At 38.8% G+C, this 17,826-nt stretch overlaps 1 protein-coding gene across 1 annotated transcript in view; it reads right to left on the reverse strand.

Annotated features, from left to right (window-relative positions):
* Window positions 1-311: 311 nt before the first annotated feature.
* The window catches only part of unm_sa1261 (un-named sa1261), a 29,220-nt gene continuing 11,705 nt past the window's right edge, over window positions 312-17,826 (reverse strand). Inside the window, exons 2-4 of the mRNA XM_050070032.1 lie at window positions 10,287-10,510; window positions 3,266-3,468; window positions 312-2,467 (exon numbers count right to left, since the gene is read on the reverse strand). Coding sequence (XP_049925989.1) covers window positions 1,658-2,467; window positions 3,266-3,468; window positions 10,287-10,458 — 1,185 coding nt within the window. The 5' untranslated portion in view covers window positions 10,459-10,510 and the 3' untranslated portion in view covers window positions 312-1,657. The remainder of the gene's footprint in view (window positions 2,468-3,265; window positions 3,469-10,286; window positions 10,511-17,826) is intronic.

Consider the following 17,826-nt stretch of genomic DNA (forward strand, 5'->3'; position numbering starts at 1 on the left):
TTGTTTATGACATACTGTACTAAAAAAATTTGGACATTTCTGTGACAAACTATACACTATGACTTTTTAGACCTTTTTATAAGATACTTTACTACTACTTTTAGGATTTTTTTATGACATACTATACTGTAACTATGACACTTTCTGTGGCATACGTTATGATAACACTTTATGCTACATTTCAGCCTCCTATAGAGCACAAACTGTGTCTGCCGAAGGGTTGGGAAATGTCTGTTGACCGACCAACCAACCAACAGACTGCCCTATAGAGAGAGAGAGGGGGAAAAAAAGAGAACACAGTGGACTTTTAATTATCAGGGTGTTTATTTCAACAAATGTTCACCACAGTAATAATCAGTTCATGCAATACTTCTGAAAAACATAAAAGAGAGATTTCCAAAACATTTTAATCCCGAAATGTTTTCTACATTCATCCATCTTGTCACATTTTCAGGGTTAAACCTTCTAATTATTTTAACAGCAAAAAATTTGAATAAAAAGTTGAGGGCAGGTTGTATCCCCAAATACTTCTTCAATTGGCATATTCAGTGTTAAGGATATTTTCTTGCCTATTATTCAGAGAAAAAAAGTCCAAATATCTCTTTAGTAATTATGTTAACTGTTTAATGAAAGGTACAATGTCAATTGTCTTTGTCAACCATGCAAGCAGGAAAATTAGGAATATTATTTATACTTTTCTATGCTTTCATCCCATTTGTTGTATTACCAAATACATAATTATTATTATTGTTATGTGATTTTCTTCTTAAAGAAATGGGCTGTGGGCGTATTTGGTTATGGTCCCAGTATACTGCAGTTTAATGGAAGGACAGTCTCGCTGACTGCTCGGTGCACTTTCAGCCGCTCATAGTGTTGGTTGCTACTGTACAAGTGGGTTTAGGCATCACAGGCAAACATGAAAAAGGACATTTTAGGTGAGAAAGAACAGTCTGTGTATTTCTACTTTTATGGGAAGTCACGACAACATGATGACAAATAGATGAAGAAAAGTAGGTCTGTGAAAGCCTCCTGCTTCTACAGTAGTTCATATTTCTAATAATTTTCATTTCTCAGAGAGAAAATTTAAAAAACAGGCTTCTGATCTCTCATTAAACAAATCATAATTATGTGTCTGATATAAATAAATAACTTAACTCCAAATTAAAAACAAATATACAAAAAAAAAGACACTTTACAGAAACATATCTACCAAAACATGAAAATGTACACTACAATAAACACACAATAGTACCATCAACAAATCATTTTTCTGAAAGCCTCTTTTTCTTCACAGATTATTTTTGCAGTGACTGGATTATTCCAAACATTTGAACATATTGCTTGTGGATTATTTATGTTTTTGTTTGCTCATCTTTTCTTTACAGGTTGTCTGTTGAGTTCAGTTCAGTATCGTAAGTGTAAACCACATACAGGAGGCTTGCGATCGTCCCTCTGCTCATTTCCTCAGAGCTCATCTTCATCAGAAATGAGTAAATCCGCAGTGAAGCTACAAGGTATGTCAGAGTGTTGATCCTGACGCTAAGCCCCAGTCGCCACACTTTTCTCCTTCCTCTTTCTCACACTCGGAGAAAGCTTCCTCCTCAGCTCACACCAGCATCACGTGAGCAGGCAGCCTGAAACACAGCATCCGCCGCCTCTACACGCAGATCTCAATGGGTGTCGCCACTAGGATGCGTCCTCTTTCGTTGTTTTCCCTGTTGGCGCGCTCGTAGCTGCCGGTGGAGGACGGCGAGCTGTTGGTGGACATGGAGGAGTAGTGGGTGTCCATCATGATGCTCCCCTTCGCCACCACACAAGCAGGTGACAAGCTCTGCTGCTTCAGTCTGTCCACTAATACATCCTCTTCAGATGAGGAGGAGCTGATGTCCAGCGGGGGCGCACTGCTCGCCAAGCTGCTGCTGTTCCCGTTCTCCGTGTCCAACATCCAGCACTGGTTGAAGTAGCTGAAGACTTCTTTGACAGAGCAGCGGCGCTCTTGCTCAATAGAGAGGAGTCTACGAAACATTCGTAGAGCTTCGTCAGTGAAGCGGCGCCACTGTGACGGCACTGAGCCTGTTCGGCGACGCTGCCAGCGCACAAACTCTTCGTAGAAGGCGTCGTTCGGCATGGCCTTCTCCCAGGGGAAGTTTCCCGTCAGCATGCAGAAGAGCAGTACGCCAAACGCCCACACGTCTGTGCTGTAGTCCACGCAGAAGCCCTCGTGCCTCGAGGTGTCGCACAGCTCGGGTGCCGTGTACGGGATCGTGCCGCTGACGCGCTTCACTGGAGAGCCGGCGCGCCGCGTCATGCCAAAGTCTGACAGCTTGACCTTTCGGCACTCTTTGTCAAAAATAAGGATGTTTTCGGGTTTGATGTCTCTGTGGACCAGCTTCTTACAGTGCAGGTAGTCCAGGGCGATGGCCACCTGGTGGACGCAGCGCTTGGCCACTGTCTCAGGTAGTCCCACCTAAAAAGAGAAGAAAAAAGTAAAAGAAAAAACTCCAACACTGCTACACTGTTACAACGATGTCTGTCCACATACACTATATATGCACACACCCACACAACCTGTTCTCATTACGTAAATACTGCACTTTACAGCTATAGTATTACATAAAAAATGTCAAGTCATAGAAAATTTATAATATGCCATTAAAAAGTCAGTAAAGTATGTTCAAAATGTAAAAAGTCTTGGTATAGCATGTCAAATTTGTAAAAACCATAGCATGTAAAAAATGTCATATTAAAGTATGACATAAAAAAGTTAATAGTATGTCAAAAATGTCAAAAAAGCCATACAATAGTATGACATGTCACATATGTCAGGGAAGTCATAGTTTAGTATGTCACTAAAAAAGTCAGTATTCTCGTATTCTGTGTCAAAAATGTTAAAAATGTCAATAAAAGTCAGTATAGCATGTCAAAATTGTCATAAAGTCAGAATAGTATGTGCTTAAAATAAAGCCATATTATTAAGCCATATTATTATTAAGCCATGGACATACAAAAAGTTGTCTTAAAGTTTTTTTCCTGCATTTGTTTTCATATCTGGCAAATCAGCACCCAAGGAAAAAGTATGCCGAATTAGCTTTTAGCACTTCCTGAATTAGCTTGATGCTTAAGAAATTTTTAAAAATGTGATAACTCAGGCAGCATCTGGAGTTATAATGGGTGGTTTAGGGACATTTACTCACAGTGGACATGGTGTCTCCAAAGAGTGTGAGTGTCACAAAAAAAAAAAATTACACCTAACCATTTTTCTTACCTGTGGAGGGATGATGTCAAACAGATCTCCTGCCAGAGCGTACTCCTGAGCAAAGATGTAGTACTCGTCTGTTTCAAAGGCGATGCCGTACATGTTGATGATGAAGGGGCAGGGTGACAGGTAGAGGGAGATGCTGTACTCTCGCAGGAAGCTCTTCAGCTTGGTGGTCTTCTTCCTCAGAAACTTCAGGGCCATTTTTGTGCCTGGAAAAAGGAGGACAGACAAATGTTACATAACTCTATAAGTCTCATTTCCAGATTCTTCTTGTTCTTTTTCCAGCATATTAAAGTGTTTGGGGGATTTATTCACAGCCTCCTAATTGCGTGGATGGAACTTAATTAAAATCCAAATTTGATGAATAATTAAGATGTTCAGTGTCACTGAGCAAAATCCTGCTGTTTTTCACATCCTCTGCCAGACAAGTTATGTTCCCACAGAGTGACCACGAGGTTGATCTGCCTTCATGCAGAGCTAGAAAGTACAAATACCTAAAATCTGTACTTATGTAAATGTTCTTTTCACCACTGCTTTTATGTCGGGCATTTTGTGATGTTTCTAGCTGTAAACATGTCCTCACAGAGAGCTGGGCACAAGATAAGATGTGAATAAATTCCCTTGATATAAGAAGGTAAAAGGATGCACAAAATGCATTTAGCTGTCTGGAGGGAACACGGTAAAGTTAATTTGTGAGGTTCGGAGGCTCAGCTCACCTCAGCAGACACTTAACTGCAACAAGAGGAGCAGCAAGGGGAGAGAAATCACCAGAGCTAATCTGAAATACCCCAGACAATATAAACCTGGAGAGCTGCCACCACGTCTGCCTCTCTCTGCACCAACAGTCAGTGTGTCAGCTAAGATGAGAGGGGACACTTCTCCAATACCACCGGATCAGCTCTGCAAAGTGCTTTGTGCAGTTTTTACAGTGTGCAGACACTTTAGAAAAGGTCAAGAGGGGGAAGGCTCTCGGTTTGGTCTTAATGCCATGATGCAAGAGGAGTTTCCTCCATGCTGACGCTCTGAAAATAAATAAGTAGATACAAGGCTTAGTGCAACTGAAACTCATTATTCTTTCATTTACTTCTATTTTATGCTGGTCTTGCACTTTTTTTTTAAGTACATTTACTCATGTTCTTTACTTCAGTACATTTTTGAGGTACTTGAACTTTACTTCAGTCTTTCCTTTTCATGCTACTCTCTACTCCACCACATTTCAGAGGGAAATTATGATTTTTTTTTTCCATCAATACATTTATTTGACAGATGTAGTTACGTGTTGCTTTAACAAAGCTTCAAATTTTATAACTTCTTCATGTATTTGGTGTGCAAATTAATCTTTCCTTATTAAAACAATCAGTTGACTAATGGACAATCAGCAAATTAATCTGAAAAATTTGAAAATAAGTCATAACCATCTAATATTCTAATATATAATAGTAACCTAGTCTCAGTTACATGCACAGTCCCTTTTACTAGCCCGGTGTGGCTACACATTTTGACATATAAACGTCTCCATTAGAGGCCTGGTCTGGTTGCCAAGCAGTTCATTTTTTTATGCTCTTTGGATGTATAAACCTGGGTTGTAGGCTACCTCAAATTATGTGTCAATTCCTTGATTACCGTGTAATTTATTCATATTCCTTTAGTCCATACGGGTCCTCAGATCAAAAGAATTAAAATGTTTATTCATACAAATTATTTCAAGTTGTGAGTATTTTTTTAACAGGATAAAGTGGGGCTGTGTTGGTATGCAGGGTGTTGTACTCCTCTCTGAAGCCCTGTCTGTCTGAGTTAGATCAAATTAATTTGATATATTATCTATAGCCTAATTTCTATACAAGTAATATTCATACTGGTTTAAATAAACAATTTGATTGTATTTCCCATCTTAGTTGCGCTTTTGTGTGAAAGCAATTAAAGGCCTGTCCCAGAGAGACGCCTGTTCATTTCAGTAGCCTGGGCTATTAATTGAAGTTTTATGGTAACAGTCACAGGGGACATTTTTATACTTTCATTACCTTAAGTACATTTTCCTGATGATACTTACATACTTTTACTCATGTAACATTTTTCAATGCAGGACTTTTACATTGTGGTGTTCATACTTTTACTTAAGTCATGGATCTGAATACACCAGTGCTCATTCCCACTATAACAAATATTTCTATTTGTACTATAATCTAAACTCAGTATTTATACTATAAACACTGCTTTATATATATTTTTGTATGTACACACTAGGCTTGGGCAAAATCTGTTTCTTTATACCTTACAGACATTTTCATACGCCATAGGGCGGTATTTGTGTGTGTATTGGTGCTATGTTTCTAATATGCAATTAGGCTACTTAGACAAGTGTTGCTAGGTTTAAATACTTCTGGCCCATAGAATAATGAATATTTAGGACATGCAGATGAAGCTTACTGGTTGCAGCAGATACCGTCATATCAGCGGGCTAAATGGAGATGATATGTTGAATAAAAATCATGTGGCTAATAAATTGCTTTTGTAGTTGGAATTTCAAAATAAAGTTATATGTGGCGATACTGCCAAACAGGAGCAGAGGCATTTTTCTTTATTACTAGTCCTATAAAGTTATCCCCACCACCCACAGTCGCCATCTTTCTCAGCTCAAGCTGCCTGTTCCACCACTGGAGAGTGACCTCTGGTGGCACGTGCTGTTCACTACAATACATCGGCTCAATATCAGTTTAATAGAAAGAGAACCATCTGTATTTTTGACGGTATTGAAAATCATACCTTTGGGATTTCTAAATACCCTGGTATTGTACACAGATACTGCAACTAGCCCAAAACATGCATACTCACACCTTCATGTAAATGTAACTAGTATCTTCTTCTGATTCCATTAATAGGCAGCGACGTTTATGTAATAGCTCCCAAACACGCCGTGAAAGTTAGCATATCATCTCTAAATGTAGCAGACAGCTTCCTCCCTGCCCATGCAGCATCGTCTGATCTGCACAGCAGCCAACAAGCAGCAGCTTGTGCAACTTGTTGCTATAGTAGTTTCATGTTTACATGGAAAATGAGTTGCTTTGTTAAATCAGCCTGCTGGATAATATGCAAAGACAAACACCATCTGTTCAGAGGAACTCAGCTACTGTGAGGGTTTCAGGGCAGAAACTAAAGCTAAAGATAACCTACATTTCTAATCTACCCCACTGACCTGTAATGTTACTGTATCAGCCCGTAACAACACATAAACAAGGTTATTATTTTACTTTGCGACAATTTAACAATGTTACTGCATCACTGTGAAACCATGACTTATCTCTTGTGTATTAAGATGGAAAATCAGATCAGATTAATTTCAAATTTTGGAATATTAAATGGGCATTACTGATGGTTTATACTACACTGAATGCAGAGACAAGATTTAAACTGGCATCTGCCCTGTTGAAGAGCCCTCGTGCAAGAAACTGAATCTCTGAGAGCTCCGTGCCGTCTGCTGACTGACCCCTGACTGATCCCCTCACTGTGGAGATTTTCATTACCTAATGGATTAAAATTGTAATTAAATAAACTGTTCAAACCTATAGTGATAATAAAAAAATAACAAACTATTATTAATCATAGCCTTTAGGTTTTTTTGACAGGGATGAAATGTAACTAGGCACTTACTCAAGTATTTGTACTTTACTCGAGTATTTCCTTTAATGCTACTTTATGCTTCTACTCCACAACATTTCAGAGGTAAATATTGAACTTTTTACTGCACTACATTTATTTAACAGCTGTAGTTACTAGTTTGTTCAACAAAGCATTTTATTTTATATCTTCTACATATATTTTGTATTTAAAAATCTTTCATTTTTCTTTTTAATTATGTTTTTTTCTAATAAGTCTTACTTTTTTTGCTGCTACTTTTACTTTGAATTCTCTAAATACATTTACCTGATTATACTTTCTTACTTTTAGTTTTAAAGGTCCACTGTATAGGATTTAGGGGGGATATATCGGCAACAATGGAATATAACATAATAAATATGATTTCTTTAGTGTATAATGACCCGACAATAAAAATCATTGTGTTTTCTTTACCTTAGAATCAGTCGTTTATATCTACTTAGGGAGCAGGTCCATGAAAAACACAGATTTTTAATGTTAAACAGCTTTATTCAGTTTTTGTACTGGTTTAAATTACCAGGGCAATTTGTTTTCGAGAGGAGAAGCTACCTTATTCTCGGTTTTTACCAGTTTTAATCACCTGGTCGGTTTGTTTTGGAGAGAAAGAGACCTTTGCATTCAACTAAGATGACAATTCAGCTCCCGGTAAAAACCCCCCTAAACAATGAACACTACAGGAATCTTAACCAGGAGAAGTTTCAGCTGGTTGCAATCTGCGATCCTCACCGCTAGAGACCGCTAAATCCCCCTGAATCTTAAACACTGTTCCTTTAAGTAACATTGTCAATGCAGGACTTTTAATTATAATTCATTTTTTATGGTGTGGTATTAGTGCTTTTATTTAAGTGAAGGATCTGATTATTTCTACACAGACACTCCTAAGCACAGACGTTATACCAAACACTAAAGCACACTATACAGATGCAGGTTATATTTTCTTAAAACATTATAGCAGAGCTCTTACCCCATTTTAAACTGTTGTACTAACGTGACTGTATTTTAATGAAATGTTACTGTAGCATCAGTGTGCAGCTGTAATATGAAGGAAAATATGTACAAAATAAAATATTGGATTTGGTTGGCAGTTAATAAATATCAAAACACCATCAAGGCGTTCCTACTTCTCACTGAACTCTGTGACCAATTCACATTTGAGTTTCTTTCGTCACTGAGTGCATTTGCACACAATTGTGATTCAGAAAGGTCAGAAATTACGTGGCCTTCAGCCCATTTATTCTCATAGTTAACATGACATTTCCACTGACCAACGTCACATGGTTAAATCTCCACTGGCTCTCTAACAACTCTTGAGGGGACACTGGTGATAAAGTAGCAGATAATGAAACCATGGGCACGTGTTGTTGTTGTTGTTTTTTTTAATCCAACTGCACACTTTACAGACTGGAAAAGGTCAGAATTCATCTCTGTGACAGACTGCAGCCTCTCTAAAATGGCTTCTGTGCTCCATAAAAAGAGACGATTAAGAAGCTCGGAGCAGATGGGCAACATTTTGGGGCTTTTAATGTGAAAAGGTTGAACAGATTTTCCGTAAGTTAAGTAGTGAATTGAGGCTGTCTGGATCCAGATCTGAGTTAAATTACTGCATGAAAAGGTGGCCTACATTACCTCGGATTTGGTTTGCAAAAGTAAACACTTCAGTGACGAATGAGAGTGCTTTACCTGATTGAGGGGGAAAACAGGATTATTGTTGATTCTCTCAGTGCACGCTGCTGCCGTGATACCAGAGTGAAGCATTTTAAAGCTGCACTGTTGTTATATAAAATGACCCTGTCTTATCGCTCTGAATCACAAAGTAAGGGCCACAGAAAGAGAGCAACATTCAATTTCCACCAACTGCAGCCTTGAAGATTTGCTCCCTCTGGACTAATACATTTCTGGAGGTGATGTCTTGTCCTCCCACAAGAGGTGATGAATTGAAACTTAAAATGCAGACCGTCTCCTGTTCCATCCTGAAGAAAGATGGACTCATTGATATTGGATCTTTCTATTTCCTTTTGGACTAAAGCATCAAACAGCAGCCAGATGGTGAAAAGTTTTTACCACTTGACAGCTTTAGTTACCTCGCAGATAATTAAGATTATTAAGCACAAAATATTAACCCACTGATAAATTATGATGTGTAACTATTGGTTATGCGACACAACAGTGTATTACCAGCTGCAAAATTAAAATGACAAACACATTAATGCATAAATAATTGATCTGAAATGGGGCATTCTGCTTTTTACTTTTAGTACTTTCAGTATATTTTGATGCTAATACTTTTGGATGTTTACTTAGGTAAAATTTTGAATGCAGCATTTTTATCCCTTTTCCTTCATCCTATATTTGTCCCGCATTTTGATTGGCTCTAGCTTTCACAAGTCAAACCACTGCATGACAATCATGTCACAGGGTTGGAATGCATGTCAATCAAACTACGCGCACATGAGTCAAATGCAGGTACCAGTCATCGTCATATACGCTACGCCCAATGGGGAAAATTGTGAGTCTCCACAAAGTCACAAAGTATGCGGAGACTGCGGGAATATAATGAAAACTACCACAAAGAAGAGGAAAGACAGAATAGAAATGTTTATGTTTTAAGTTAGACAGACATTATATCTAAGTTTTAGACTACCTCTCAGCATTGGTAACGTGTCCCACATTGTCCCACATTGTCCCACATTGTCCCACACAAACATAATTCTTTGTCCCATGTTTGGCTTGTTGGGATCTGGCTGCCTTCACTGCCTCTGCTAGCAGTTTAAAAAGCTCAGAAGTACAGTATTGGTGGTCAGTGTAGGTCAGGGGTCGGCAACCTTTACTATCAAAAGAGCCACTTTTGGCAAAACAAAAAGTCAAAAAATCTGTCTGAAGCTGCAATACATATTTGTGCCTTATAGTGACGGCAACCCAGCCTAGATGATCTACAGCTACTCTACAGTGATGAATTAAACTGAAATGTTGAAAAATAACAGTTATTCATTTCATTATAATATTTCATCAAAGCCACAGAGAGTCACTGGAGAAGTGTTTACTGAACCGAACTGTACTGAAGCTGAAGTTACCGAGAACACGAGAGATACATTATTATTTCCCTACATTTCTATGAATTCATCATCAGCTGTTATTGTATATCTAGGCTTCTCTGAAAGTTTAGCAGAGGTTCAGATGCATATTTTGAATGTGTTGAAGCTGAAAACAGTGTTAAGTTGCTCTTTAAACACAAGTATTGCTTTTATAACAACCCTACAAACAGTACTTGTGGAGAAAATCAAAGCTTGACGGACCTGCTTTGCCTCGCTTCAAAACACATGTAAATGTGGGAAACATCTAACATTTAGTATCAGCTCAAACTCTTGGCAGTTACCTCTGATTTTGTGGATGACCAGGTCCACTTTCCCATAGGTGCCCTTCCCCAGCTCACAGACGACCTCATAGTATTTGTTGATGTCCAGTTTTTCCAGGTTCTGTGCAGCAATCACCTGGAGTTCCTCCAGGATGTCGATGGAGGCGCGGGAGCCGTGGGGCGAGGAGTTCATTGTTGTGGAGAGACGGGCTGGGGCCAAAGGTCTGGTCTGGAGACGGATGTTCCTGTAGGACAGGAGGAGCAGGAAGGAAAAGAAAAGGTTCACTATGAGACCTGTTGACTCCCCACTGTAAACAGAGCACACCTACTGTATTGTATCTACACGTATATGAACAAGAATGCTTTGAGCTCAGGCCAACTGAACTGTTACACAACCTTTGAATCGTCATGTTGCGCTCAGGAGAAATTTATTTTTTCAAGATCACAGGGCTCCATCACAAGGAGGGAGAACAGTCACAGTGACAATGCTAACATGCTGATGTCAAGCAAGTAGGCTATTATTACCGAGTTCACCATCTTAGTTAAATGCTATCATTTGCTGATTAGCACTAAACATAAAGTACAGTTAATGTCGATGGGAATGTCATTAGTTTTGCAGGTACTTTGTCATATACAAGTTATAATTTTGACCTAAAGATGAAGATAAATGAAAAATCAGAGCATCACCAGAGTTGTTACATTTAATCCAGAGGGGATAATGAATGTCTAACCACACTTCCTGGCAATCCATCCAATAGTTCTTGAGCTATTTTGTTCAAAACTAGGGATGTTACGATATATTTTTGAGTCAAACTGAAAAGATCAATTCATCTAATCATATTTAAGAGATGCCTTTTTAAAAAAAAAAAATTCTCATGGCACATCTGTGTCCCATTTTCCATCCAAGCACATCGCCTTCCCAAACATTCAAACAGTGCTAGCAGCCGAGCACCAGGCAGACAATGAAAAGCAACCAATAAAAAGACAATGAGGATAATTACCAATATCATCTCATATCACAGGCCCCTGAACTGAATCAAAATCTTACTGAAGCAGACCTTGTGATATCAACATAATATCGTACCATGATGAAACTCGTGACGTACACCGCTACTCAAAACCAAGAATGTCAAGCTCATGATGGTGCTACAGTTAGAGAATCATCACAGTTATTACAAGTCATCCAGCAGGGGATCATGAATGTATAAACCAGCAACCTGCGAGGCTGAAAAATGAAGCTAACATGAAGTGCCAAAAACTGCAGTTCCTCAAACAACCACTTGAGGCTGGCTCCAAGACGGAGTCAACTGCCATATAACTTTATGTTAACATGCCCAACTTTACAGCAGAAATAAACATGTTTACAGCCTTGTTTAAAAAAAATGGTTTTGGTCTCTATCTTGGTGAATTCTGGTGAATTGCTTTAACTTTAAAGTTAGTCATAATTAAGGGTGGGTTGCTTTGAGTGACAGGCCATTTGCCACTAGTGTCCCCATCTTCTCTCAACTCAACTCAACTCAAACTTTATTTATAAAGCACATTTAAAACAACCAAGGTTGACCAAAGTGCTGAACAGGTCAATAGAAATAAACAAGCAAATACAATGAGGTACCTAATAGTACACCACAATAATAACCATAAGATACATAAAATACAATACAATAAAATAAAATACAAGAGTTATAAAATAAGATCAAAATAAGCTAAAATGTTTGGGTGTCCAGCTCAACCTGAGTTAAAAGCCTGAGAGAAGAAGTGGGTTTTAAGAAAAGACTTAAAAACCTCTAGGGTCTGGGCAGACCTAATGTGCAGGGGCAGGCTATTCCAGAGCCTAGGGGCAGCCGCCCCAAAGGCTCTGTCGCCTCTGGTCTTCAGCCTAGTCCTAGGAGTAGCCAGTAATAGCTGACTGGCTGATCTCAAGGCTCTGGAGGGAGCATGAAAGTGCAGGAGTTCGGTTAAATAAGGGGGTGCCAGCCCATTTAGGGCTTTAAAAACAATCAATAAAATCTTAAAATCAATTCTAAAACGCACTGGAAGCCAGTGGAGCGAGGCCAAGATTGGTGTGATGTGATCGTGTTTACGCTTTCCAGTGAGGAGGCGGGCTGCTGCGTTCTGGACAAGCTGTAGACGGTGTAGCAGTGACTGGTCAATACCGACATAAAGCGAGTTACAGTAGTCCAGACGTGAGGTTATAAAAGCATGGATTACCCTCTCTAGATTCTGGGGGGAGAGATAGCCCTTTACTTTAGCTAAAAGCCTGAGATGATAAAAGCTGGTTTGTATTACTGATCTAACTTGTTTATCGAATTTAAAAGCACTGTCAAAGGTCACACCGAGATTTTCTTCTCAGTCAGATCCACCCCTCACTCCTCCACAGTGCCCACCTCTTGTCTCAATATGGTCACTTCTGGCTCCAAAAAACCAAGACGGCGACGGCTGAAAATCCAATGGCTGATGTCACAGTAGCTATGCCATTATTTTACACAATCTGTGGTCTAAACCAAAAATCACAGCAATACATCCAATAGTTGTTCAGATATTTTAGTCTGGACCAAAGTGGTGATATTTCTAACCCTAAAGCTAAAAAGTTTTTTAAGAGGAAGGGTTATCACTAGCTTGAATGCAAATTTAGATTTTTACAGTAAGTACAGTACAGTAAGTAGTAACTTCCTGCCCAAATTGGCTGCAACAGGAAGTGAATTCTTGGCTGTGAGTAGTCATTATTCTAACATGATCTGCTCATTAGCAGCACCAACCTGGACTCTTTTATGTGTGGCGTTTGCATGTTCTCTTTGCCCAAAGACACTAAACTGCTCTCACAGTAGGTGTGAACAGGGGAAGTGATATATCCTCTCGTAGACTGCCTGTCAGTCAATGCATGCGGGTATACACTGAGCTCTGAGCCAGGTAAAGAAATGAAATCAAGTGCAAACAAGTCAAATTGGATGTTAGAGGAGCTAAGTTTTGCTATTTGTGGAGCTGATCCTCTGCAGCTGATTAATGATTCTCCGGCATTAATGAATGTCAAATTCTGATCCGATGTGTTGCTACTCCGTCGCGCCTGCTGGCTTCCAATCTCAGCAAATCTGTCTCACCTTCCTCCTGCTACCACAAAAAGCCAAGCAACACTGCTGTATCCTCCATCGCTCATCACCCACAGCGGGCCAAGCTCACAGAATGACTGGAGAGACTTTGCAGCCCTGATGGCGCAGCACAATTGTACCATCTCTCATTAACAGGGATGAGAAAGTGTTGAAGGAGACAGGATGCTAGCCACATCCTGTGCATCAAGTCCATCTGTGCTCCTGTCCACACTGTGAGTGTGCAGGACAGTTAAATGTGTGCACAAAACGCAAGTGAAATGTGTGAAAACAATAAAACCAAACACAAAAAAGACAGTATGTTCTGCTTGAAAGAACTGCAGTGACAATAAAACAGTGGTTATGTTATTCACGCTGAGAGAACAACTCAGATCTTTTTAAACAAAACTAGCAGTACTGTACCACAGTGTAGAAATACTGAGACAAGTAAAAGTGCTGCATTCAAAACTTTACTTAAGTCAAAGTACAAAAGTATTAGCATCAAAATATATTAAAAGTAGCAAAAGTATAGTACTTTAAGTATATTGTAGTATGGCCTATTTCAGAATAATGTATATTAGACATTACTGGATTATAATTATTGATGCATTAATATATACATCACATTAATGTTGCAGCTTATTAAGGTGGAGCTATTTTTTATTATTTCATATACTGCTGGGTAGATGAATCTATAATGATGTAAAAAAAAAAAATGTAATCTATAATAATACATCAAAGACGGAATTTTTGTTTAGTTTTCAGCGTGATCTAGATTGAAAATCTGCTGAATTTAGCAGAATTATTTTTGCTTGTAATATGATAGAGAATATTTATTTCGGAAAAAAGAAAATCTGCTGGGGTGTCATCAGAATTCTGCAGGTGCAGATTTTTTGCGGGCCTGGATGTATTACGATTAAATTCAGCCTGCCCTCGTTCCTACGGTTTTAAACAGCGAAGCTTTGCCAAACCCCTCGACGTGTGATATCAACGCCAAAGGCACCCTTTAATGTGTTTAAGATCGACCAGGCTTTTAACTAACTCAAAAGTAAACCCCTCTGCAGCAATATCTGACGCTGAAAGCAAGTGACGTATTATAAAGACCGAGAAAGTTTGAATGTCGCCGGAGAGACAGAGGTGTGGTCTATGAGTCTACAAAACCGTACATCAATCTAGCACTCCGCTGTTTGTATTATGTGACACAAATGTCAATGTTGTTTTAACATAAAGTTAACTTACATACCTATGTCCCGTGCAAAACCAAAAATCAATGTGACACACTCGTGACAAATTTACATCACACTCCGTAAAAATGTACTTATTTAAACCCAAAACATGATGTTTTATCTAAACCTTACCAAGTCATTACATTGCCTAAACCTAACGTGACCGTTTCACGACCACGTGTTTTTCATTTCATTTCATTTATTTATTTATACAGGAAAGGAATTAAAAGGTAACATTGTGTGTTACAGTTCAGACTGCTGACTAAGTTAAAAACTGTTTTTTAGCAGGTTCCTGTTACGCAACAAAATACATTAAAATACAAAACACAAAGAGAAACAATCAGCAGAGGAAAAACAACAAATCTTACAATGTGCTTTAGCTGTGCATCACATAGATATGCTAAAGGTGGCTCGGTGCGTTGCTATGAGATGCTGGGGAGAGTGACAAAATGGAAATGAGAACCTGTTGTGACATTTGGTATTAATGGACTAGGAACTAAAGCTTTAAAATACCTGTAGTGGAGTGAAAGGAACAATGTTTGCCTTCAGAATGTTTTGGAGTATAAGTATAAAGTAACACCAAATGGAAATACTCAAGTAGTGAAGTACAAGTACCTCAAAATCATACTTAGGTAAAGTACTTGCGTAAAAGACCTCTGTGAATTTCCACCATTGTTGACTTCCTAATTTAAACAACACTACTGTGGCCCCACCTTTCCTGTCTGTCTTGTCAATAAAGGCAAAAACACCAAAAACAAAACTATATTAAAAAAACAAAAACAAAAAAACAACAACAGTATGCAATTCCTCCGCACCCTGCACTGGCTCCCAGTGGCTGATCGAATCCGCTTCAAGACACTGGTATTTGTCTATTGTGCAGCTCAGGTCCATCCTACATCCAGGACACAGTCAAACCATAAACCCCAGCCCGTCCACTCTGCTGCTGCCAATCGGTTTGCTACTCCTTCAAGGTCTACTTAGTCCCGACTGTTTGCTTTTCTGGCACCTCAGCAGTGGTATGAACTCCCCACTGACATCAGGAAAGCAAAATCTCTACACATCTTCTGTCGCAGACTGAAAACTCATCTGCTCAGACTGCATCTTGGCCCGTGAAATTTTTGCTTTAATTAAGAAAATCTTTATCTCTTATTGTCTCTAAATGTAGCACTTGCAGTAGATCAGCATATTGGATGAAGCTGAAGTAATTGCTTTTTTCTTGCACTTTTTACCCACACGGTTGAATGCACTTCTGGTAAGCTGCTTTGGATGAAAGTGTCAGCTAAATAAATGTAGTGTAATGAAATGTGACAATGTCAATTTGTTTGATTGCACTGTAAACAGATACACTGATTGGTCGTCTTTCTGACAGACTTGCTGGTCAGTGAGTGTTTGCTGTAGTATTAAACCGCAGCTGCTGTTACCAAGGTAACCACCGGTGTCACCAAAATCAAACAGGACTGAAATCCTTAATATCAAGACATTACTTTACCCTTCTTTGGGTAAGTTGACTGTACTGAAGATACAGAAATTAAAAACCAAATGGTCACAAATGCTTAAAAAAAACAAAAAAAAACATGAAAGGAAATTGGATGGTCTTGCAGTGACAGTGGAGGGTGAAAATGGCTCCAGACACAAACAGTATGTGCTGAGCATAAAAGTACGACAAGCAGTTAAAAATGAGGAGTCAGCTGAACCCAGAGGAGCCAACTGGCTGTCCATCACCGGTCCACTCAGCATCCGTCTGACAAGGTCAATAAAACAAACACACAGTGGCACGAGGCAGCCAGAGTGTGTTTGGAGCTGTAAACAGAAAAAGTACCTGAACACACAAACAGTCTTTTCATTTTCTGGTCCTGAGATTTGATCAGAATTAAAATTCAAACTCTTTTCTAAATAATGACTGTTTTGTTCAGTTTATCTGCACCAGGGTTTAAGTGTCAAAGTGGCCACATTATCAGCACAATAAATGAAAATGGGTTTTCTGTCCCAGTGCATAAAGAGTGGCTTTGACAAAGCCTGACCTCACCTCGGCTTTCAGCATTTTCAAATAATAACAGGTCCAAGAGGAGACACTTTAAAGCCTGTTTCTTTGTTCATGTATCACACATAAGTACCAATACTTACAGAAAATTCACAGAAAATCAAAAAGGAGCGGACTGATCAACTTGTGCAAACAGAACAAACTGTGAACAAGGCCACTCTTGTAATAGTGCAGCTTAGAAAATCGTTAATAATAGACAATAGGTGGGTTTCCAATCTGGGTATTAAAACTAACAAAGAGGTCAAAATAAAAAGTGTATTGACAAACAAAAATGCAACAAAGTGCAATGGAAACAGAAGGTGAATAAATGACGATGTACATGAATCACTTCCACTGAAGAGACAAAAACATCAGATCTGTGTGGAGTGATAACAATACTGCAACCTTCCTCACATGAATACATCAAACTAACAGAAATGTCATCTTCACAGGTTTTTCACTTTGATTTCAATCATTTGAAGTTTGACTGGAGCTCTTTTAAGTATGTCTTTCTTTTTTGTAAATTTGTAACAGAAATTGTGAAGCTTCAAAAAAATTTTAAAATACTGTGCTGCATTTGGATGGAAACTACTGCTTGTGTTTATTATTTTAACAAATGTAAAATAAGGGTTATATTGCTAATATTATATTGCTTTGGCAGATCATCTGCATCTATAGCCCCTGTTTAACACTGCATGTTCAAAGCGGGAATATCCTGCCGTTATTCCTCCTCCGCCATTCTGTGCAAAAGGTACGATCGCGGAATGGGGGGACAGAGTTGCCTGGCCTATAAGCCTGGTTAAATGAATAGCCGTCAGGACAGGACCACGGACGGGATGGGTGTGACTTTTCTGTTGATATGCTACATGTGCCACCCACCACTGTGGATTTAAAAAGCAGCTAGCAGCAGTTAGCAGCTAACTCAAAACAGCTCAGAGAGTTAGGTAAGAAAATGAACACCCTTCAGATGTGCATTCATTTGCATTTTCTTTTGCTTCTTTTTATTATTATTATTTTTGTTTCATCAGTTTCAATTTGTGCTTCATTTGGATGGAAACTTGACAAATGAAAAGAAGCTGATGAAAAAGTATTTTTATTCAAAACTTAAAAAAAAAAAGTAATGATCAGAATCAAGACAATTTAGAGTACCTAACAATAGTGTGCTGGATGTATATACAAGCTCCTACACACCCATGTATGTTTATATTACTGCACGCACTGTTTATATATGATCT

The sequence above is a fragment of the Epinephelus moara genome, chromosome 18 (assembly GCF_006386435.1).
Source record: "Epinephelus moara isolate mb chromosome 18, YSFRI_EMoa_1.0, whole genome shotgun sequence".
Classification (NCBI taxonomy): Eukaryota; Metazoa; Chordata; class Actinopteri; order Perciformes; family Serranidae; genus Epinephelus; species Epinephelus moara.